This window comes from Hipposideros armiger, unplaced genomic scaffold (genome assembly GCF_001890085.2).
Source record: "Hipposideros armiger isolate ML-2016 unplaced genomic scaffold, ASM189008v1 scaffold_258, whole genome shotgun sequence".
Classification (NCBI taxonomy): domain Eukaryota; kingdom Metazoa; phylum Chordata; class Mammalia; order Chiroptera; family Hipposideridae; genus Hipposideros; species Hipposideros armiger.
In genome coordinates, this window is record NW_017731608.1 from 283,010 (window position 1) to 307,225 (window position 24,216).

General features: G+C 46.3%; 1 protein-coding gene across 4 annotated transcripts in view; it reads left to right on the top strand.

The window, feature by feature from the left end:
* SLC35C1 (solute carrier family 35 member C1) overlaps positions 1-2,566 on the top strand; it is a 7,568-nt gene extending 5,002 nt beyond the window's left edge. For all 4 annotated transcript variants that reach the window (XM_019656306.1, XM_019656307.1, XM_019656308.1 and 1 more), the window contains one exon: positions 1,827-2,566. In XM_019656306.1, the coding sequence (XP_019511851.1) occupies positions 1,827-2,386 (560 nt within the window). In that variant the 3' untranslated portion in view covers positions 2,387-2,566. The remainder of the gene's footprint in view (positions 1-1,826) is intronic.
* The last annotated feature ends 21,650 nt before the right edge of the window (positions 2,567-24,216 follow it).

The window sequence follows — 24,216 nt, forward strand, 5'->3', positions numbered from 1 at the left end:
CCTTCCTTCCTTCCTTCCTTCCTTCCTCCCTCCCTCCCTCCCTCCCTTCCTTCCTCTCTCTCTCTCTTTCTTTCTTTCTTCTCTTTCTTTTCTTTCCTTCTTTCTTTCCTTCCTTCCTTCCTTCCTTTCCTTCCTTTCCTTCCTTTCCTTTCTTTCTTTCTTTCTTTCTTTCTTTCTTCAAACATTAATTGGGCCAAGCGCATGTCAGGGGCTGTGCCAAGCTTTAGGGATACAAATTTGGAAAAGGCAGACTCAGCTTCTTTGCTCCTGGAGGTCACGGTGATGACGCATGGCAGTAAATGAGCTATGATCAAGCAGTGAGAGCTGTGATGGGGACATAGAAGGTGCTGTGGCAATCCTGGCTGGTGGTTGGGGCAGGGGTCATCTAAGCAGGCCTCCTGGAGGCAGTACTAGATGGTGTAAGGAAAGAGTGAGAAGAGGATGTTCCAGGCAGAAGAAAGAGCATGTGCACTTCCTGGCTGGGCCTGAGTGGGACTCGCCAGCCAGACACAAGGCTGCCCAAGTTAAGTGAGTCTGGACTATTTCCTGAGGGCAGTGGGGCGGCACATGTGTACTTTAGGAAGAACTTTCTGGTTGCAAGATAGACAGTAGATTGGTAAGAGATGGACTCAAGAGATGACCCAGGTCCCTGCAGCTGAAGGAAATGGCAGCTCAGGAAGTTAGGTCAACTTTCCCAGGCCACCCAGCCTCTAAATGGCAGAGCCCAATTGAAGCCCAAATCTCTCTGACACTAAAACGTTTCCTACCGCCTCAGGTTTCAGATGCTGTAGCTGGCAATACAACATGTGATGACTCAGCCCTGCCTTCTGGGAAGGTGGGGTCTAGATACAGAGACTGTACTATCACCATGGGCAGGTGCCTCGCAGCCCAGGGCAGGCAGCAAGAGCTCTGGGAGTCCGGGAGGTATCAGGAAAGACTTTCCCCCTGGAGGGGTTGGCTTTGACCTTGAAGAATGAGTAGAAACTCTCTGAGAAGGATTACGGTGTTTTGGGTGCCAAGAAACAAACAAGGGCACTGAGCCCCCCAGCCTGAGAAGCAGGGAGATGAGACAGATGACGCAGGGTAATCGTGGGACAGACTGCTGACAAAGGTGCCAGGCTGAGGGGTATGGATTTGATGGTGGGCAGTGGGAAGCTGTAATCAGGAGGGGACGGACATAAGTTGAGAGTCTCAGAAAGTGTGACTGTTCCAAATGACCTCCGGCCACAAGTGATTCTAACTCGTTGCGGGCTTCCACTTTATGGACATGGAAGCCCAGCCTTTGGGACCATAAATCACTTGCCCAAGGTCACCGTAACAACTAAGCACTCATCCGTCAGAACCCAGACCAAATATTACTTTCCAGATGCCCTAGGCCATCACAGTCACCCAGTTATGGGTTCTCACAGCAGCCTGTACTGTTTTATGGACCTCTTCACAATTGTAATTAAAGAAGTAATGGGGAAATGAATCGTTTTAATGTCTTTCTCCTCTGCTAGAATGCAAGCTCCGTGAGAAGGGTTCATGTCCTAAGCCGCTCCCCCAGCCCTTGTACAGTGCTTTGCATGTCATAGACTTTGGACATATTTTTTTAATTAAATTTATTGAGGTGACAATGGTTAGTAAAATTACATAGGTTTCAAGCGTACATTTCTATACTACATCGTCTTTATATCACAGTGTGCAGACTCTGGACGTATTTATTGTAGAGAGGGTTGGGAGGGACAGGAACGGTGAGGGCAGCATTAGTCTCTGAACTTTGATGGCAAAATTCTCTGTCTTTCTCCCTCCTGTCCTCATCCCCTCGCCTTCTCTCCCCACTACAGGTGGCTTCTGGCTTGGTGTGGACCAGGAGGAGGCAGAAGGTACCCTGTCCTGGACAGGCACCCTCTTTGGCGTACTAGCCAGCCTCTGCGTCTCGCTCAACGCCATCTACACCAAGAAGGTGCTCCCAGCGGTGGACGGCAGCATCTGGCGCCTGACCTTCTACAACAACGTCAATGCCTGCGTCCTCTTCCTGCCGCTTCTCCTGCTGCTGGGGGAGCTGCAGGCCCTTCGCCACTTTGCCCACCTGGGCAGTGGCCACTTCTGGGGCATGATGACGCTGGGGGGCCTGTTTGGCTTTGCCATCGGCTACGTGACAGGACTGCAGATCAAGTTCACCAGTCCCCTGACCCACAACGTGTCCGGCACGGCCAAGTCCTGTGCCCAGACGGTGCTGGCCATCCTCTACTATGAGGAGACCAAGAGCTTTCTCTGGTGGACAAGCAACATGATGGTGCTGGGAGGCTCTTCCGCCTACACCTGGGTCAGGGGCTGGGAGATGAAGAAGGTTCAGGAGGAGCCCAGCCCCAAAGAGGATGAGAAGAGCAGCTTGAGCGTGTGAGCTCCTGCGGGGACCCTGGGAGGGCCCCGCCTGGCCCGGCGAAAATGCCCATGAACGCAGTGAAGGCGTCTCTCTGGACCCGGAGAGGGTGGCCTGGAGGGGGTATTGTTTACAGACCTGATGGGAATCTGGTGGCTGAAATGGAACCAGTGTTTTTAAGCAATGTTGGAAAGTTGCCAATCCTGTCTCTGCCCCCTTTTCCTATTTCTGGGGTTTTGTCCTCCCCTAGGGAACAGCCAGTTAGGTTCTCTGGAAGAGCACTAGCTCTCAGGGAGTAAGAGAGGGGCAGCACCCCTTCCTGCCCCCCTCCCAGGGCCTTCTACCTCCACATTACCTTTGGGGCTGGGGATAGGCCACAACCTTTAAGGGACAGTATGGCAAAGACATTAAGTCTTCACTTATACTCAGGGAGATGGGGATATGACACCACCACAGACCAACCGAAGGGATTTGGGATACCTCACATTCTGGGTCTCAGAGCAGGCAGCACAGCTTTGGCCCCACAAACCAGGCTTCCTTTGGAGGGAAGTGGGGGGCAGGGCAGAGGGAGGAAAGGGACCAGCAGGCCCTATGGAAGCGGGCAAAGGATCAGTTGTACCCATGCCTGGCCCTGGCACCCCCAGGGGCCACTGGGAAGTGGCCTGGGAATAGAGTACATCATGGGAAAGTGCCCTTTCCCCACCATCTGCACCCCATGTTTGCAGCTCTTGAACATGGGCAACCACACATCTTACAGGTTAAACAGAGCCATTCACACCCTCCCTAATTCCTAATACTGATTTTATCTGCCTCACTCCTCTGTCTCCCAGCACCTGGCACAACTGCATGGCTCAAGTAATGGCCTCCTGGAAGTGGAACCAGGAGCCACGTCTCACAACTCTGCCTCCCCCAGAGCTTCTGGTGTGGGGGGGCTGGTGGAGCAGTGTCCCTGTTCAAAGCCTTCTACCTGAGCTGTGCTGGGCCCCCCAGTTCTCTGAGGGACAGGTGTTGTAAACTGGCCTCTTAGCCTCTGCCCTGATCAGTGAATAATTGCATTCTTCCTTGAGGTCAGGGCTGAAAGAACCTGATTGTCCCCTCACCACACCCTCCTGGCCTCAGGGTAGTTTTCACCCCTGTCCCTTTTTGTTGGGCATTTTGTTTCACCTGTTATCTCCTTGGGTTAATTCTTTATGTTTTCAGTCCCCACAGGGATAATCTAGGGAGAACGGGTCTTCGCACCATCCCCTTTCAGTCCCCCCACAATCCCAGGTGGTCCCCAATGAAGTGGGTGGGGCCTGGTGCCCTGAATTGTGTGTGATTTAATTAAAATCGAGTAATACATCCTGTGTGTGGAGTGCAGGAAAGGGCTAGCCGAGCCTGAATGGGATTTATGATCAAGGCCCTGGGGAGAAACGGTGGGTCTGCCAAGGGCAGGAAGGCGTGCCCCGCCCCCACCAAGCCCAGGGCAGCCCTTCTAAGAGCCTGTTCTCTCTTGGAACAAGGCACTGACGCAAACCCAGGGCTCCTTCCTGGGAGGTGGTTGATCAGACCTCAGGTTTCATGTTAGTAATAGCTGCCGTTTACTGGGCACTTTTGGAGGCTAGACACTGTGCTGAGTGCTCTACATCCATCACTCATCTTCCCACCCCCTGCAACACACCCTGTGAGGTGGGTGCCATCACTGAGTCCCCATTTTACAGATGAAGATACTGAGGCTCAGAGAGGAGCACAGGAAGGAAGAGGCAGCTGTAGGATTCAGTCGGAGGCCTCTGCCTTCAGAACGTAGGTGCTTAACCACAGTGCCCTAACTACACCCAACATTTTTTGAGCACCTCCAGTGTGCCAGGTACTGTGGTAGGTCATATTAATATAAAGACCCCCAACCTGCTTCAAGGGGCTCACATGTAAACACATGTCCAAGACCATAACAGGTTCAATAATGGAAATAGTACCCTATTGCCCTGAGGTCTCAGAAGGTGACATAGAGACCAAGTCTCGGGGATCATCCCAGTCTTCATAAGGGCCAGAATGTTCCAACTGAGTCTTACTGGGCGATTAGGGGACTCCAGGAGGAAGGTCAGACCAGCCAAGGGAAGAAGGTTAGCCAGGCAAGGAGCACATTGGGGAGTGGTGAGAGGTTTGAGGGTGGGAGCTCGAACAGGACCATGGTGTGAAGGGCCTTGAATGCAGTGGTCAGCCTGGACTTGATGTCACCAGGTCCCTTAAACAAGAGATGTGATCATTTCTGCATCCTTTGTGTGATCAGAAAATTGAAACAACATTGTTTTTGGTTTTTTTTTAAGATTTTTACTGGGGAATTGGGGGGATGGGAACAGTGCTGGGGAATTGGGGGAAGGGGAACAGACAAGCTGCTGTCGTTTTGTTCTTCAGTCTAGTTGTGGAGGACGTTGCTTCACTGGCCCAAGTTGGCACCATCATTGCGCTCTTCCCGGGCGAGGCAGATCAGTCACCAGCTTCTGGACGGCCGCTCACTGCGGCTGCTGGCCTCTCACGCTGGCTGCTGGCTACACACGGTAGCCCATGGCAACCCACTGCAGCAGGGGCTGCAGCCTACGCCGTCGCCGGCGACTCACGGCAGCCCAGCTCCAGGTTGAGCTGTTATTCAGCATCTTAGCTGTGGAGGGCAGTGTCACTGGCCCTCATATGTGGGATCCGAACCGGGGCCCTCTGGCGTCCCAAGCCAGTTCTTAACCATCGCACCACTCAGCCAGCCCTGAAACAACATTAATGTCAGTTGCACTTTCTTGGACAAGATTCAAGAAAAAAACTATAAATCTTTACCAAAAGTTTTTTTGGTTTTTTTTTAGCTGAGCCAACCTGCCACCTGTTGGCAGCTCAGCTCAGGCCAGGACTCCAACCGCTGTTGCTTAGAGCTCGCACTCTTGAGTGAGCTCTTAACCAACTGAGCCACTTGGCTGGCCCTCCAGAAGTTTTTAAATGCAGACAAAGATGTGTGCTTCTGGCTTCATCTCAAATATCAAAGTAATTCATAAGTTAAAAAAATTCAGGGATGGGGGCAACTCTCAGAACACAATTGAACAACCCACCCGACAGAAACACACACACACACACACACACACACACACACACACACACGGTGCACACAATGACATGCAGTGTGTGTAGATGGTTTTGGATCCACACACTGCTGCTGGCCTCAATTCTGATGCAGATGAAGCCCAGGGAGCCTTCCAGGATCCCAACCTGCTCCTACAGTCAGCACCACTACTCCCAGCTCATCTCTATGGTATTTAAAGGGGCCAAGCCCACCTCCAGGAGTGTTTGCTCTGCAAAAGGCAGAAGTGGTGCTCCTTCGCCTGAGAGCCCAGACCTACCCTGTTCCCTCTCATCCCTTTCTGGAGGCAGGGATGTGGAAGTCAGGCTTCCCAGTAAAAAACTGGTGGGTAAAGTCGGAGAATTTAGGAACAGCAACCTGGCCTGACACTGCCATATGCCTCTCCTTCAGAATACATCACTCTTTACTTCTGCCGCGGAAGAGCACTTGACCAGGAGTCAGGAGACTTGGGTTCCACTTAGAAGGCTGATGGCCTCAGGCAGGTCCCCTAACATTTCCGGGCCACTTTTTCTACCTGAGGTGTGGGGGTAATCCTTGTCCCTTCTGGCACAACATGGTTGGGAATTAATGCTCAGCTTTGTTCCAGGTATTCCATGAACTATTACTATTATCAACATCAACAAACAACGTTCTCATTACTGAGCGTTAACTATGCACCAAGCACTAGGAAGACAAACGGTGGACTAGACACAAAAAGCAAGTAAACAATCAAATAAATGCAGTGTGGCAAAGACAATGACAAAAACAAACAAAAAGCCAAAATGGAGACTCTCAGAGGGGAACCTTCTCTAGTTAGGATAGTCAGAGCACAACAGTTAATCTCAGACTCAAATGATGAGAAGGAGCCAGCCATAGAAGAGCTAGAGTAAGGGCGTTCCAGGCAGAGGGTACAGGCCATGTAAAGGCTCTGAGGTGGGAAAAGAGCTGGTGTGGTCAGGGACCAGAGAGAAGGCCAGGGTGGCCGGGGTGGCAGGAACGGAGTTGGGGAACTTCTTCCCAGGGGAGGACAACATCCCAGCTGTAGGAAAGAGGGTAGAGACAGATCTGGCAGCTTTCTGACATTACTTGGAAATGCTAGTTCCTTTTGGTTTCACTCACCATGAGGAAGAGAGGAGTGAGAAGCCAAGTTCCAGCCAGGGAGCATTACACAGTCGTCCCCACTGTATTCCCGAGGGATACGTTCCAAGTCCCCCAGTGGATGCCTGAAACAGGCTGGTACTGGATTCTATATATACTATAATATGTTTCTTCCTACGCATACATACCTATGATAGTTTAATGCCTTTACCATCTTAAATATTAATTTAGAACAACACACTGTGGCTGTAACTTATGCAGTTTGAGATGTGACAGCAAAATTAGCACAAATTTCTTCTCCTTCACAATTTCATGGATGGAGGGTTTATTCTCACCATAGATCGTAGCAACTTGAGCATAGGATTTTTTTTCTTTCCTTATTAAGTTAAGAACTTTCACCTTTTCACTTAAAGGCAGCGCTTTATAACTTCTCTTTGGCATATCTGAATTGACAGTATCATTACTCTTGCACTTTGGGTCATTATCAAGTAAAATAAGCGTTACTTGAACACAAGCTCTGCAATACCGCTATAGCAGATCTGATAACAGGAATGACTACAAAGTGACTTAATGGGCAGGTAGCATATGTATCGCGTGGATATGTACTGAGTAAGGGATGATTCACAGCCCTTGGGTCAGAACGGGATGGCAGGAGATTTCATCACACTACTCAGAATGGTGCGCGATTTACAACTTATGAATTGTTTATTTCTGGAACTTTCCATTGAATATTTTTGGGCCATGGGTAACTGAAATGGCGGAAAGCGCAACCACGGGTAAGGGGAGACTGTATTGACCACAGCAAGGAAGTTAGATTTACTCTCAGTGCCATGGGCAGCCACTGGGGATGACATTTACATCTTAAGAAAATCCCTCTGGCTATATCTTAGGAAAACCCCTCTGAGGAGAATGAATTGACATGATAAGTAAGACAGGTAGGTGGCTGCAGTGCTGACCAGGCAAGAAATGATGGTGGCTTAGACCCAGGGCGGTGGAAGTACAGATTTGAGATGCATTTAGCAGGTAAAGACAACACACCTTTCAGAGGGATAAGACGTGGGGTTGAGCGAACAGAAGAATTCAAGGACAATGCCCAGAATTCTGGCTTACAAAACTGGGGAAGGAGGTGCCATTTATTGGACAGGGAAGACTAAGGGGCGAAAGGCGGGTTTGGTACCAAGAGTTTACTTCTGGACGTGTTAAGTTTGAGATGTTGGTGGGTGGGTCAGGACGAGACAGCATCCAGTGGGAATGCCAAGTAGACTGGGATTTGAGGACTCGGGAAGCCTTTGTGCAGGAGAAAGCACTGAAGAAACAGCCTATTCCACTTGCTATTGATGCCTAACATATGACCCTGAAACTTGGCAGCTGGAAGCAACCATTTGATTTTGCTCGTGATTTTGTGGGTTAGGAAGGGTGCAGCTGAGCAGTTCTTGCTTGGAGTCTCTCAAGTGGTTTCAGTCAGATGCTGGCTGGGGCTGCAGTTGTCTGAAGGTTCACCTGGGCTGAGTGTCCAAGACTGTTCACTCATGTGGCTGGCAGCTAGCTGGTGCTGGCTGTGGGCTGGAAGCTTCACAGGCCTGTCCCCTGGAACATCTGCATATGGCCTCTTCCACACGGTGGTCTCAGGGTAGTCAGACCTCTCATCTGCCGTTGGCTTCACCCAGCGTGCGTGTCCCAAGAGGAGTAGCTGGAAGCTCCTGAGCTTTTTCTGACTCCGTCTTGGCCGTCACATAATGTCGCTTCTGCCTTTCTCTATTGGTTAAAGCAATTACAAGCCCACCCAGAATCAATGGTAGGAGACGGAGTCCCCACCTCCCGTGGGCGGGGAGACAGAGAACATTAGGGACCTATATGAGAACCACCACACAGCCCTTCAATATTGTCATGGACAACAGCCCTGGGTAACCCATGACACACCGGAAATACAAATGGCACATATCTGGGTTTATTCCTGGCAACTCAGTGAGGAACCCCGTTCAATCACGCCCAAGCCCCATCCTTCTCCGAACTCCGGTGTGCTCTCTCAGCAGTAATAGCTAGTGCTGCTATTGTGCCTTTAGATTTTCAAAGCACTCTGAGCGGTGCTTATAGTCATGAACTAGCAGAACGATCGTACTTATTGAGACTATCCAGCCTAGATAGAGCTCCCTGCTTCACTTCATGGAATCATCTGTAATGTCATTTAAGCTGTCTCTAATCACGACTTTTTTAATATTAATATTATAATACCTAAAAAGCATGAAATTCATTCTTTCTTTTAGTAAATATTTACTAAGTACCTACTATGTGCCAGGCATACATCCAGACAGACCACAGTCCCTGCGTTCTCGGAGCTTAGTGAGAAAAGAACAACAGTAAACAACATATGATTCTAAATTTTTTTTTTCTTTTTTGGACCTGATACAGATTAAAAAAGAAAGGGAGAGGTCCTAAGAAAGGGGGGGAAACAAGAACAACAATAAACAAAAAGACAAAAAAATAATACATAGTATGTGCAACAAAGAAGACAAGGCCTAATTAAGGAACTGGGAGTGTTGAGGGTGTGACTTTAGTTCAAGGGATCAGAGAAGACCTCTCTGAGTAAGGAGGTGAGTCAAGATCTAAATGCGACAAAGGAACAGTCAGGAGAAGATCTGGGGTCAGAATGTGTCAGGCATAGGGATCAGCGAGTGCAAAGGCCCTGGGTTAGGAATGTGGTTGGTGTGAATGAGGAAAGGCAAGGCCTAGGTGGCTGAGAGGCGGTGAGAGGTGAGATCAGATTGTGGTAGGTGGGAGTTTGTAAATCATAAGATATGTTAGTTAAGTTTCCTTGGCTGCAACTAAGAAATCAACTGAAAGTAGCTATTGTATTTGCCTGCACATCCAGCCACCGTCCATTCCTCCCATCCCTGTATGTACAGCCTGCATCTCCCAACAAGAGGTAGAGTCTATTGCATCCTTGAATCAGGGCTGACCTTGTGACTTCCTCTGACCAATAGAATACAAAAAAAGCAACACTGGGGTTTCTGAGGCCAGATCTTAAAGGGACTTCGTTTCTCCCCCTGGCTATCCCGACCACGCTCAGGAAGCCTAAGCCAGCCATATGGAATGGCCACATGGCGGAGAACCAAGGCACCCCAGCCACCAGCCCCTGCCCACCCACCAGGTGAGTGTGACCACATGAGTGACACTACAGAAGACCAGCACAAGAACCACCCAGTCAGCCCACAGAATCTAGAAAAACAGGAAATTGGTGTTAATCCTCTAAATTATGGGGGGATTATTATGCAGCGATAGATAACCGGGACATTAGCCTAAGTAAATGGTGAGGGTATTTGAAGAAAACGGGGGTTTCTGATGGACTTTCAGGAAGACTAGAGAAGCTAAGCCTCAGAAAGGGCAGGAACAAAATCCTATGGCTATCCTAGCAGGAGTTCATGACCTTGCCACCAGAATGTCACCTTTCGTGCACCCCAGCTCTACTGCGGCTCAGTCTCACTTTCAGGTCAGCTTCCCCAATTCCTAGGAGAAGGGTGTGATTGGGTCAGGTACCTTGATCCCCATAGCAAAGTCACATCTGTCACCCAGACCACTGCTATGGGGGCCCATGAGTAGACGCCACAGAGTGCTGGGACAGCAGCCCAGACAGCACCCACTACACTGGAATATTCTCCTTAGTAGACTCAAATAGATACGAAAATGTGACCCCAAAAGTTTTGTCTTTTTCCTGACTTGATCGCTGTTCAAAAAATGCTGCTCACCAAAAAATAAACATATCTAAGCCCTTTATAATGCATTTGTGGAAAGTAAGACACAGAAAAGTCAAAGGAATTTTCTGAGGTCACAAAACAGATTAGTGGCTGAGTCCAAAGTGGAACATGAGTCTCCTGGTCCTAATCCAAAGTGTTTTCTGCATGCTTGAGATCCCATACTGATTGACAGAGGAACTATTTTATTAATTTAGCAAACATTTACATAAATTTTACTAGGTGTCAGGCACTGTTGAAAGTGCTTTACAAATATTAATTCATTTAATCCACATAACAACCTTATGTAGGTAAAATTATCATTTTTCATCTCAAAGGTGAGAAAAACTGAGGCACAGAGAGGTTAAGTAATTTGTCTGAGGTCACAGAGCTAATAAGTGGCAGAACTAGGAATTGAACCCAGGCAGCCTGGCTCTCAATCATAAACCCATGGCTTTCAGGGGTCGCCGGGTGGCTCAGTTGGTTAGAGCACATGCTCTGAACAACAAAGTTGCTGGTTTGATTCCCACATGGGATGGTGGGCTGCCCCCCCCCCCCGCAACTAGGTTGAGGATGGCCCCTAGACTTAGAGCTGATGGGTCCTGGAAAAACACCCTCCACAACTAGATTGAAACAACTACTTGACTTGGAGCTGATTGGTCCTAGAAAAACCCACTGTTCCCCAATAAAGTTTTTTAAAAACAACAAGAACAAAAAGCCATGGTTTTTACCTTTTGTCTACCATTGAAAGGAGACTAAGTTTTAAGGTAAAAGATGACTCAAATCACTCGCTAGCTGTGTGGGCTTAGCTAAATCACTTAACCTCTCTGATCCTTTTCCTCATATGAAAGAAAAGAACGTTGCTATAATTTAAGAAATAACATGACAATTTAAGAAGTCGAGACGTGTGAAAGTTAATTGCTAGATGAGAAAACTGAGGCCCCAAAGGGCCAAATGACTTGCCCAGTACACTAATGACAAAATATAGTATGGTGCTCAGCTCTCCTGGCCCTCCTGTCTGATTTCCTTTCCACAGTACCACTTGGGTGGGGAAGCTGCCTCATCAGATGCAGCCCTCACCCAGCCCCTGCCCCCACCACAAACACTGGTTCCTGTGAAAGGGCTAAATTTAGGACCTGAAACCAGCTGAAATGGGGACAGCAGAACCTGCTGCACTGGAACACTTGGTGCAGGTGTGCTAGGAGCCTAGATGGAGGAAGGCTGTGTGTGGGTGTGGGTGTGGGGGAGGACAGGATGGGGGTACTGGTGTTGGGGCAACAGCAGGCTATCACTGAGCACCCAGTGGGGCAGTTTCTAACGTGAGAGCTGGGAATGAGTTTGGAGATCAGAGTCCAGCCCATATTCCACAGACAAGCCTGAGGCTCAGCGAGAGCATGATTGACATGCCCAAGGTTACAGTGTGATGGGGCAGAACCCAGAACTCTCCTCCCAGGCAATGCCCTTTCCACTGAGCATCATCATCATTTTAAAAATAATAATTACTGTTATTATTAAATATTTTATTATAATAGATTATATGTAATTATAAATATATTTATATTATTAAATGTTAAATAATACTATTATCGCTAACGTTTTTTGGATACTCACTACAGAACAGGTGCTATTCTAAATGCATGACATGTATTAACATCTGAGACAGGTACTTTTTTTTTTTTTTTTTATTGGGAAACAGTGTGTTTTTCCAGGATCCATCAGCTCCAAGTCAAGTAGTTGTTTCAATCTAGCTGTGGAGGGCGCAACTCAGTGATTCATGTGGGGGTCGAACTGGCAACCTTGGTGTTATGAGCACTGCACCCTAACCACCTGAGCTAACCCGCTGCCCCTGAGACAGGTACTATTAACATCCTCATTTCATGGATGAGGAGACCAAGGCCTAGAGAAGTTAGCAATGTACCCAAATTGCATAGCTGGGTTTCTTCTCTGCACACTGAGAGACTGAATATACAAATGGACATTGGCCAAACCATATGTGACAACAGAACTCTGACCCACAACCTCTGCAGCAATCAGCCCTAAAAGCCAAACAACAACCTCCTCAGCAACGAACCCAGAACAGTCAGGGTTTGTTCAATGACTGCCAGTTACCCTATTTTTTGCTCCCATCCCCCACTTCTAACTAAGGACCAACCAATCACATGACTGCATCCTTGCAGCCAAAACATCTTAGCTGGCTTAGCGCTCCATTTCTCTTCTGTGGTTAACCTGGTCCTATTCTAAGCCTTAAGAACCCATGACGAGAACAATGAGATAGAGTAGCCCAGCTGGGGCTTGAATTGAAGCTGTCATCCAATAGTGTCTGTCAGAGCAAGCTCCTGCCGGTTTCCAAACTCCAACCAATATCCTTTTTTTTCTATCCCGCACTCTGCTTCCTGACTGCTCCCAGCCTTTCACCTCGCCTGCGGCTTCCCTCCTTCTCCTTGTATTAACCCAGGCTTCTCTCCTGGACTTCCATCCACCCCTGCCTCCCAGACTTCCTGGTTACCCTGGGTAACAACCTAGCCCCATTCAGCCTGATCCCAAACCCCAGCCCTAATGCCCACTCATGTAGCCCCAGAAAAGGAGACACTGAGAACCCATACCTGACATAAACGACCTTTATTTAATAAATCCTGATTTCAAGCATGATCACTTTGGATTGAATCTCAAATGGAAAGAAATGATTTAAAACAGTAAAATCGATTCAACCACTACCCCAGTGAACCAGTGGATCCTGGAACCAATCCAATCTATCCTCTAACAACACTTGGGCCCTGGACTAGCATCATGGTCATGAAGCTGAACCTGAGCCTGAACCATATGTCATTGATCTCTGCTCTCAGTTCCTATAAAACCTGGTAGGGTGGGATCAACAGAGACAAACGCAGACCTCCAGCTCTCCTGGAACCAAGAGCTCAGACTTATTAGAGTTGGGCTCTGTGAGAAGGCAAGAGGACATGAAAAGGACATGACAATTGTCACCTTCTCCAGAGTCCAGGAAGTAACATTCATGAGGGAATAGGCCGGGGTGCAAGTAAACAGGTTATCAGTGGAGCCCATAGCAAACTGGAGACCAGTGAGCCCAGCAAAAGGCCCAAATTACTGGTGGCCAAACTAGTAATTGCCACTCTGGCCACCGGCTTCCAACTTCTAGTCTTGGAGTCAGTGGGACCTGAGTTGGAATCCTAGCTCTGCCATCTGTTGGGTGGGGTCTTTGTGTGAGTGAGATAACATCTCAGCAACCTGTTTCCTGCTCGTTTCATAGATGCATGGCCATAGGCAAATGACTTGATGCCTAATATATAGAGTGAGGGTGATAATAGTTCCTACTCCAGAGGGCAGTGTAATGATTGGATGAGATAACACATTGTATGCTTATCACACTGTCCAGGTACATAAACAGCAGGTGTGATTATTAGATGGAAGCTCACAGCAGAAAAAATGATGGGACTTTGTCCCCTCTGCCACATGAGCCTATGGATTCAGCTCTGAGGCCTGCCCAGAGCAGACTTCCAGCCAGCTGGGTGCAGAGAGCTGCCCTGACAGGAGCTGGCGATGGCAGAGCCCTGCTGCCACCTCCGTTCATGCTGCACGTATCCGCTAGATGGATCTCTGCTCCTTCCCTCCTGCTACAATCATGGGGAAGATGGAAATTTATTTATCACAGGAGTGAACTCCTCATGAAAACATCAAAGGGGACAACCAGTAACATGAGAAAGGGGACTTTGGTAAACTGGATAGTTCTAAACAGAGGAGCCATGACTCAGATCCCTCCCATCACTTTTTGCCATTTGAGAGTGTGGGCCTATATTGCTATAATAGAACTTCTAATTTTGTAACAGAAGCTGGAAATCCAAACCTTTATGTGCAGTCTCCTGATTTTTAAACAACGGCTCAAATTTATAAAATCCTATATGGGCTGTGTGGCACCTATCCCAGTCAGAGTCAGCCTCCTCAGGCCACCGTTTCACAACCTCTTCCTTAGCACATTTTGGCAGCTCGAGCACATCTGTGAGAGGTTGAGTAGGACACAGGACCCCTGGGACAAAGATGGCGGCATCTCTAAGAACCAGAGCTAATGGGGTTGCCCTTGTTGCCTGTCCGAGTTAAAGCGCCCTTCTTTTCCCACCTCGCCAAAAGAGAAGCTTCTGGTAGGGGATCACCCTGGCTGTTTCCACCATTTTTCAGCAGCAATGTTCTTTTATGTTTTTTTTAAGCTGAGCCATCCTGCCACCTGTTGGCAGCTCAGCGGCAGCTCAGCTCGGGCCGGGACTCGAACTGCTGTTGCTCAGAGCTCACACTATTGAGCGAGCTCTTAACCAACTGAGTCACTCAGCCGGCCCTCAGCAGCAATGTTTACAGTGCACTTACAGGCCCTGAGAGTGAAAGGCTGTGCTACCCTTCTTTGCCGTGTGCTTGCCGATGGGCAGGGCAACAGGTCAGGACAGGCTCCTGTGGTGGTTGTCGCTACTGTGGATTATAAGAATAGTTAACAGAACAGTAACAATAATAACAGAGCCCTGGATGCAAAGGCCCTCGCCATGGAGGGGAGCATGTAAGCTCTGAATAATGACTAATGTCCTTGTCCTTGGCATTTTTTAAAGTTAGTTTGTTAAACTAATATCTTTTGAAAAAATGTATTAATTTGAACAATTAATAAATTAATTTGCATGTTTTCAACATATTGTTTATTTTCAACAATTGAACAATACGTATTTTAAAAATTCAAAGGGTACAGAAACATATATATCCATTTTTCCTCTACCCCATCCTTCCCACTCGCCAGCAACCCGTCCCTGAAAATACAATTATATTACCCTCTTATTACTTTGGATGTGTTTCTGAATCATTATTTTTTTTGTTGTTTTTATAAATTTAGAGACACATGTAAACTTTTTCATATATATATATATATATTTATATTTATGATGGAATTATCCTATACATATTTTATTTTATGGCTGGCTTTTTTTTACAATTTAAATTTTTTTTTTAAGATTTTTATTGGGGAATTGGGGGGATGGGAACAGTGCTGGGGAATTGGGGGAAGGGGAACAGACAAGTTGCTGTCATTTTGTTCTTCAGTCTAGTTGTGGAGGATGTTGCTTCACTGGCCCAAGTTGGCACCATCATTGCGCTCTTCCCGGGCGAGGCAGATCAGTCGCCGGCTTCTGGACGGCCGCTCACAGCAGCTGCTGGCCGCTCACGCTGGCTGCTGGCTCCGTTCGGTAGCCCATGGCAACCCACTGCCAAAAGGGCTGCAGCCTACGCCATCACTGGCAACTCACAGCAGCCCAGCTCCAGGTCGAGCTGTTGTTCAGCATCTTAGCTGTGGAGGGCAGTGTCACTGGCCCTCATATGTGGGATCCGAACCGGGGCCCTCTGGCGTCCCAAGCCAGTTCTTAACCATCGCGCCACTTGTCCAACCCTACAATTTAAATTTAAATTAGTTTTATTCTATTTGTTTTTTATTGAGATTTAATTGAAATACAAATCCTTGGCATTTTGTAAAATCTCTGTTGATACAGTGGGAAAACCTTAGCTTTGGACTCAGACCTGCATTTGAATCCATTTCTCACTTTCTAGGCAGGTTGAAACCTGGGGCCAAGCGAGTCCAGGCTTGTGCTGCCTGCGCCGCTCAGCCAATAGATCGACACAGGAGTTGGGTCATAGAATAAGCGTTTATTATCAGAGCACCAGTGGTCTGAGAAGGCAGCGGGTTGACATCTCCAAAAACTGCCTTCACATTCTCACGCCAGCTTGGGATATTTAAAGGAAAATCTGGGCGTTCCTCCAGAGGTTATGTGAGGGTTCCAGGGGTCTGCACGGAGCCTTCCCTCTGGCCACATGATTCTCTGGTGAAGTCAGCAACCCAAGAACAATGATGGGATTAGCCTGGAAGACCACTGAGATTGTGATCAATAAGCCTAAGGGTATTAATCATAAGTTTCAGGGTAATTTTCTAAAACAGGGAACTGGGTGGGACAGGGGACATTCGAAGCTCAAGCCGCAGGGGGATGATCTATTGTTAAGCTATAGGTAGATCAAGGAAAGGAGAGGCCAGGGACGTGAAGAGGCCTCTACTATGGGGATGCCAACCGCACCCTGTTTCAAGGTCACTTAGCAGGGCACTCAGCCTCTCTGAGCCTCAGTTTCCCCATATGCAAATGGAGAAAACTACTAAAATAGGGATGACAATGATAGTCTCTACTTCATAGGGTTAAGTGAACAGTGCCTGGCACACAGCAAAGCTCAACAAATGTTCATTATTAGTAGTATTCCTCTGAGCTTATGATCTTTGCACAAAACTATTATTGTACTTCTCATGAAGCATATAACAAGAATAAAATGTTAATATGCTTGTTTCCTTCACTATGAGCTTCTCAAAGGACAAGAATCGTGTCTTACTCAACTCTGTATGCCCAAGAGCCTCCTTAGAGCCTGGCCCCAGCAGGATCTTGTTTGGCCAGTGAATGATTAAAACCCTCGTAAGCAAGTGCAATGTTTCCAAATCTTTATTAACATCTGCTCAGCACACAAGGCTCCATCTCTAAGAGCCCCCTCACTTATGGGGGGGTGTCCGGGTTCCATGTTTGAAACGTAGACTCTTCCCCCTGCCCACTGCTAACTGGACCATGTCCTAAGCCAACCACCATTCCCAAATCGGGATTCAAAAGCCACTGGTCAGTCCTATCCTAATAGGAGCCAGAAGTTATGAAGTAGCCACGTTTGGCCTTCTTTGACCAAGCAGAGAAAACTGGTCTGGAGAGAAAGAAAAGAGAGAAAAATCCAAGGAGAAGCAAACAGGAGACCATGGAATCTCCAAAAAATAAGGAAACAGACAGGATGGCTGTCCTGTACCCAGTGGCTTTAGGATTCCTGGTTTCAGATCTGGTAAAGTAGGATTGGTGTTATATCTGTTGACGTAAGAAACGTCCAAATCTGTGAAGAATTTTTATATGTTTATCTCAAATGCTCCTGAGAATAATAACCGTTTTGCAGTTTCTTTTATGCATTTGAAATTAGAGTGAAAGTAAGGAAAACGACAAGGAGGTGGGAGGAAGCAAAACAGGGATTGAATTGCAAGATAGTTAACAAGATTATGTGCTCTCTAGAGGGTTAATAACCCTTCAAGGGATATTACTTCTGGTATTTCAGAGGTGTGTTAACCTAGACACACAAAAACAATGGACAGGGCTGGCCTAAAACCTTTCACTAAAGAAGTTATAGGCCTGGGGCATGACTACCCACCATGACCTGCCCAGTTAGGAATTTATTTTTATTTTTTATTTTTTATTTATTTATTTTTGTAATTGGGAAATTAGGGAGGGGGACCAGCCAAGTTTTTGTTCTTCAACCTTAGTTGTGAAGGGCGCCAGTCGCCATCTGGCTGCCCGTCAGCAACTCGTGGCCTCTAAGCTCAAGGTGCTGTGTTACTATCTTAGTTGCAGGTGGGCGTAGCCACCATCCCATGCGGGAGTCGAACCAGCAGCCTTGTTAAGAGCATGCACTCTATCCACTGAGCCATCCGGGTGGCTGCTCAGCTCAAGGTGCCAAGTTCAGTGTTAGTTGCCGGGGGGCATAGCCCACCATCAAACAAGCAGTCTTGTTGTTAGGAGCATGGGCTCTCAGCAGCTGAGCCATCCTGCCACCTGTTGGCAGCTCAGTGGCAGCTCAGTTCGGGCGCAGCGTCACTGGCCCATGTGGGAATCGAACCGGCGGCCCTGTTGCTCAGAGATCACGCTCTTAAGCTAACTGTTAACCAACTGAGCATCTAGGCTGGCGCCAGTTAGGAATTTATGATCAGATATCCCTATGAGGTTACTTTCCATAGAACCCCTTTTATTGTCCACATACCCTTGGGTCCCATCAGATGTTCCTGTGTCCTCCCAATGTATGCTTCTTTTTGCTTAAGCTAGGTCGAAGAAGGTTTGGTTATTTGACACCAGAAGGACCTTGACCAAGGTCATAAACATAGTTTCCAAGCTTGATTCATGGGTCTGAGGGGTCTGGAACACAGAGGTAGCAGCAGTTTGGAACTCTTTCCACCACCCTGCACCCCACCCCATTTGGAAAGTTACTCCCCCAGGCATAAGGCAAGCATTTACTGGGTGCTTCCTTCATGGAAGGGAGCTAACCTCTGTGGACAGAAAAGGGGCCACATGTTAAACCTGACAAGCTCAGGAGACTGAAAATAACCACAGAGGATGGTGTGAACATAAAAATTTCTAACTAAGGTAGGCCATGGTGGGAAGTCACATCCTTGGCCTATAGCTTCCTTGACAAAAGTCAATCTTTACCTTAAGCCTGTCTGTAGTCTTTTTTTGCATCTAAGATAACACACCCTTGTAATATCAGAGTCATCTCTTTTTCCAGACCTCCCCAGTGGGCACAACCCACCACACCAGAGCAGGAATCTACAAAATCCCTCACTGTTATCTTGTTCCCCAAATACTATCCCTATGTGCTGTAAAATGCTATTAACTATGCTGTACCCACCAATGTAAAAGAAGTGTGTGTCTCTCCATTTTTCTTTTTATCCAATCTTAGAGATTTCCCTGCTTTGCTTTCTCCCACTCCCTTAATCTACAACCAATGGATTTCATGTAACCCTCCTCCTTTGATTCTAATGTATAAAATAAGTTACAAAATGGCCATTTTCTGGAGCATTTTCTCAATCCATTGAGACTTTGCTTCCCGGCAATTGTCATTAGTTTGGCTCAAATAAACTCTTTTTAATTTTTTTTAAGCTTTTTTTTTTTATTGTTAGTTTCAGGTATACAGAACAATGCAATAGTTATCCTTTTCACCCTCACAAAGTAACAACCCCCATCCCCCATCTACTGCCCTCCCACCCCCATATCATGCTTATCTATTACAATTCCATTGACACCATTCCCGCTCTCTACTCCATGTCCCGTGACTATATGTATATATAGTTATATTTGACATACATTATTATTCAACATCAGCTTCAGATATACAGTGTGGTGGTCAAGCCTCTACACCGACTATGAAGTGGTCTCCCTAACAAGACATGAGTTCATCTGGCCCCCTAAAAAATATTTACAACATTGATTATATTCCTCAGACTGTCTTTTCTATCCCTGAGGCCATATTGTAGTTACCAATTTGTATTGTCTCATCCCTTCCCCTTCTCCTTCATCCCCACCCCTCCCAACTAGCAACCCTCAGTTTTTCCTCTGTGTCTCTGAGACTATTTCTGTTTACATTTCTCATTTATTCAGTTTTTTAGAATCCACGTATAAGTGAGATCATATGGTATTTGTCTTTCTCTGACAGACTTATCAAATAAACTTTTATAAGCTTTCTCTTAGGCTGGATATTTTTCGTCTTCGCCTCTGAAGTAGAAGGAAAGTTTCATTTTCTAGCACTTTATTCTTCTAGAATAAAATATCTGTGTACCAGAATGGAAGGGAAAGTGAAAAGAGGATAATATTGCAGAGAAGACTATGATTCTACACTAGTGGCCAAAAGCCCACTCTAGGGGGTGGCAGCGGCGGAGGCTCCACTCCTCCAACCATGGCTTGTAACTGAGGGGCAGGCCAAGGCACGTCCCTTGGCCATCTGTCACCTCAAATACATCATCTCTCCCAGGGCCCTGGATTAACAGAAAAAGGCTCAGCAATGAGGCCCTTTTACTGGTAGCTGAGAGACATATGTCATGTGCTCTCTTTGTCTCTCTCACCAGCTGGCTTCCTTCCACACATAGACCTGCAAACACACACACACAGCACACTTCCCTCCCTGAGCTTAAAGAATAGTTGCTGTCTTCTTGAGTAAGAACCTATGAAATTTCAGTTTTGAAATTAAACACATTTACACACACACACACACACACACACACACACACACACACACACACACACCATTATCTTGGTTGGAGCCCTCCCCTTGGTTTTGCTTTCATGCATTTGCTATTTGCTATTTATTACTTTAGAGGCTGGGACCTCGCCTCTCAGGGGAGAGCTGAGTGCAGCTTTCCTGAGTGATGGAAGTGACTGAGACCTCAGTCCCAGGGAGTCTGGGCACAGCTGCCCCTCTACCTCCCACCAGCCACTGTTCTCACAGTCCTATGGCCACATCTGATCTGAAAAGGAACAGCCTGTGCTCTCTTAGTCTGCTGTGGCAAAGATCAGAAATGCACTCACTTGCCCATTTTTTAGCCTTCTACTCAAGGTTACCAGAGTCTTTTGGAGGTTAGGCCCAATCCCACCCAAAGTCACCTCCTCCATTAATGTTTGATAAATGGTGTAAGCCCCAGTAGGACTGGTTACTTCCTGCCTCAGGGAAAAACTCCGGTGTGTCTATAGGAGCTCTGGTCCCACAGGTCAAGTTTCTTCAACTTCTTTGACCAGCAGAGCAGTCTGGGAAGGCCCCTAGTGCAACCCTCAGAGAACCACCATCCCTTATAGGAGCTGGGTGGCCAGGGGATGTCCCACAGGACCCTGGGTATCGCAGGGGGCACCCTTATGAGCAAACTGTTTGGGGAAAACACAGCCAGAGAGGATAGGGACAAATGGGTGGGATTCTGGGCTCACTACACCAGACCCAACTGGAACTATACCACCTTATTTTCCTAAACTTCTAAATTGAAATGTGACATGCATACAAACAAGGAGATGAATCATAAAAGTGTATAGCTCAATGAATTACCACAAAATGAACACATCTGTGTGAGCATTGCCCAAGTCAAGAAACAGAACATTACCAGCACCCCAGAAACTCCCCTAGATGCCCCCCATCACTATCTCATCCCTCTTAGTCAGTGGTCACCACTATCCTGACATCTGATGTCTAACACCATAGGTTAGTTTTTGTTGTTATTATTTTTAATTTATGAACTTAAGATCTTTTTAATATGGAGACCAGTAAATTTGTCTATTTAAAACATTGCACATAGGCCGGCCGAGTGGCACATTGGTTAGGAGTTGGCTTGGGACACCAGCTCTGAACGGCAGGGCCCCGGTTCGGATCCCACAAATGAGGGCCAGTGACACTGCTGCCTCTATAGCTAAGATGGTGAGCAACAGCTCAGCCTGGAGCTGGGCTGCAGTGAGTCACTGGCGATGGCGTGGGCTGCAGTGGGGCTGGCCAGCAGCTGGCATGCGCTTTTGCGGCTGCGGCGATCCAATGGCCAGCGAGCGACTGCCTCACCCGGGAAGAGCACAATGATAGTACCAAAATGGGCCAGTGAAGCGACGTCCTCCACAACTAGACTGAAGAACAAAAAGACAGCAACTTGTCTGTTCCCCTTCTCCGATTCCCCAACGCTGTTCCCCTCTCCTAATTCCCCAATTAAAAAAAAATTTTTTTTAATAAATAAATAAAACATTGCACATGCTAATCCCATGCACATATTCAGGTAAATAGGAGACCCATAATATCCATGAAAGACCAGTATTATATATGCAAATTTGATATGAACAATGGTTTTTTACTATGGAATTTCTTAGTAGAATATATCTGCCTTTTAAGAGTCCTGTTCTCAGGGCCAGCTGAGTGGTTCAGTTGGTTAAGAGCATGAGCTCTGAGCAACAGGGTTGCCAGTTCTATGCCCACCCACAACTAAGATTGAACGGCACCTTGAGCTGCGTGGCCATGAGCTGCCGACGGGTGGCCAGATGGCAACTGGACTTGGAGCTGAGCTAGCTGCGCCCTCCACAACTAAGATTGAAGGACAACAACTTGGCTGTTCCCCTTCCCCAACTCCCCAATAAAATCTTTTTTAAAAAAGTTAAAAAGAGTCCTGTTCTGTTGCTGAGGCTTATTTTATTTTTTTATTTACAATGCTCTATGACTTTTTTAAATAATAGCTTTATTGAGATATTATTCATTTACCATACAAGTCACCCATTAAAAGTTTATAACTCAATGGTTTTTAGTATGCTTACAGTTGTGCAACCATCATCACAATCAACTTTAGAACATTGTCATTACCCCAACAAGAAGCCCATATCCCTTAGCTGTTACTCCTTACTTCCCCCCAGCCCTAAAGAAGCAATTTCTGTCTCTATAGATTTGCCTATTCTGGACATTTCATATACATGGAATCCTACAGCATGTGGCACTTTGTCACTTAGCATAATGTTTTCAAGTTACATCACCATTGAAGCATATATCCCTTCTTTTTTATTGCCAAATGATATTCCATTGTATAGATATACCACATTTTATTTAACCATTCATCAGCTGATGGACATTTGGGTTGTTTCTATTTCTTTGGCTAACAACACCATACATTAGTTTTGCCTGGCTGTGAATGTATTACATATATAAATGTTTTCTTTTGTTTCTGGCTTCTATTGTTCAATATTAAATGTATGAGATTCATCCATGGTGTTGAATCTAACTATAGTTTGCTCATTTTTATTGTTGTATAGCATTCCTTTGTTTGAATATACCACAATTTATCCATTCTACTGGTTATGGACATTTAGGACTATTACTAACAATACTACAATGAATATTTCTGTAATGTCTTTGCTATACATGCGCACAGATTTCTGGTAGGTATGTGGTAGGAATAAAATTCCTCCATTATAGGGTGTATCATTCACAAGCCGTACGGTATGTAATTGTTCAAATTTAGTATTAACATCAGACAGTTTTCTAAAGTGGTTGTGTCAATTTACATTTCCAACAGTAGTGTATGAGTGTTTCAATTGCTCACATCTTTCCCAACACTTGGTTTTGTCTGTCCTTTAACTTTATCCATTCTGGTGGGTCTTTAGTGGTATCTCATTGTGGTTTTTATTTGTTTCCCCAAGGTGAGCACCTTTTCATGTGTTCATTGGCCACTTGCATAGCCTTTGTGGGAGAGGGCATGAAAAGCGTTAGTTCTTGTCTCTGGCCTTTAACAAGTCTCACTAGGCTGCCTGTGTTCCTTTTCTTTTTTACTTGTAAGAGTTCTTTAAATATTCTGAGTATGAGTTCTTTCAGAATTATGTGTTACAACTATCTTCTTCCATTCCAAGATTTGCCTTTGCACTCACTAAATAATGTTTTTTGATAAACGGAAGTTCATAATTTTAATGTAGTTCAATTTATCAATCTTTTCCTTTGTGGTTATCCCTTTCTATGCCTTTTTAAGAATTCTTTGTCTACCATCAAGGTCATGAGGGTAGTCTCCTATATAATCTTCTCAAAGCTTTATTGTTATATCTTTCACATTAAGCATATAATCTACTTGGAATTGATTTGTATGTTCTCAGATAGGGGTCACGATTAATATTTTTACACTGGGATATCTGATTGACCCATTTCCATTATAGGAAAAACTACCTTTACCTCACTTCTTTACACAGACGTGTTTGTCATGAATAAAATACCAGATATGTGACAGTCTATTTCTGGAGTCTCAATTCTGAAACTTTTGTCTATTTATCTTGTTCCAATCCCATGCTGTACCTGTATCATCATCATCATCATCATCATCATCATCATCATCACCATCACCATCTTTCCCATTTCACAAATGAGGAAACTGAGGCACATTAGGGCTAAGTAACTTGCCCAAGTAAGTAATCTGCTAGTTAATGGCAGAGCTGAAAATGGAACCCAAGGAGTCTCCCCTTTCAGTCCACGCTCTCAAGAAGTTTTACAGTTTCTCGCGTGAAGTCTTGGAAACAGGAATGCCACAGCTACACACTGCAGAAGTCAGCAAAACTAAAGGGCAGAGGGCGGGGCCCTGATGCTCCTGCTCAGTCGGAAACTGATCCTCCGCTTCTTTCCCAATCTCACCACCAGAGGGCGCGAATAACTTAAACTCGCCAGGGACGTCCCTCCCTCCCAGCCCTGGTTACCTTTCAACCAATCATCAAATATTTACCCAAAACGCAGTTCAAAGGGAATGTAAAAAATTGCCCAATCTAGTCTTTATGCAGGACTGTAACAAAAAGGCAAACAGGATCGATGTCTGCCTTCTT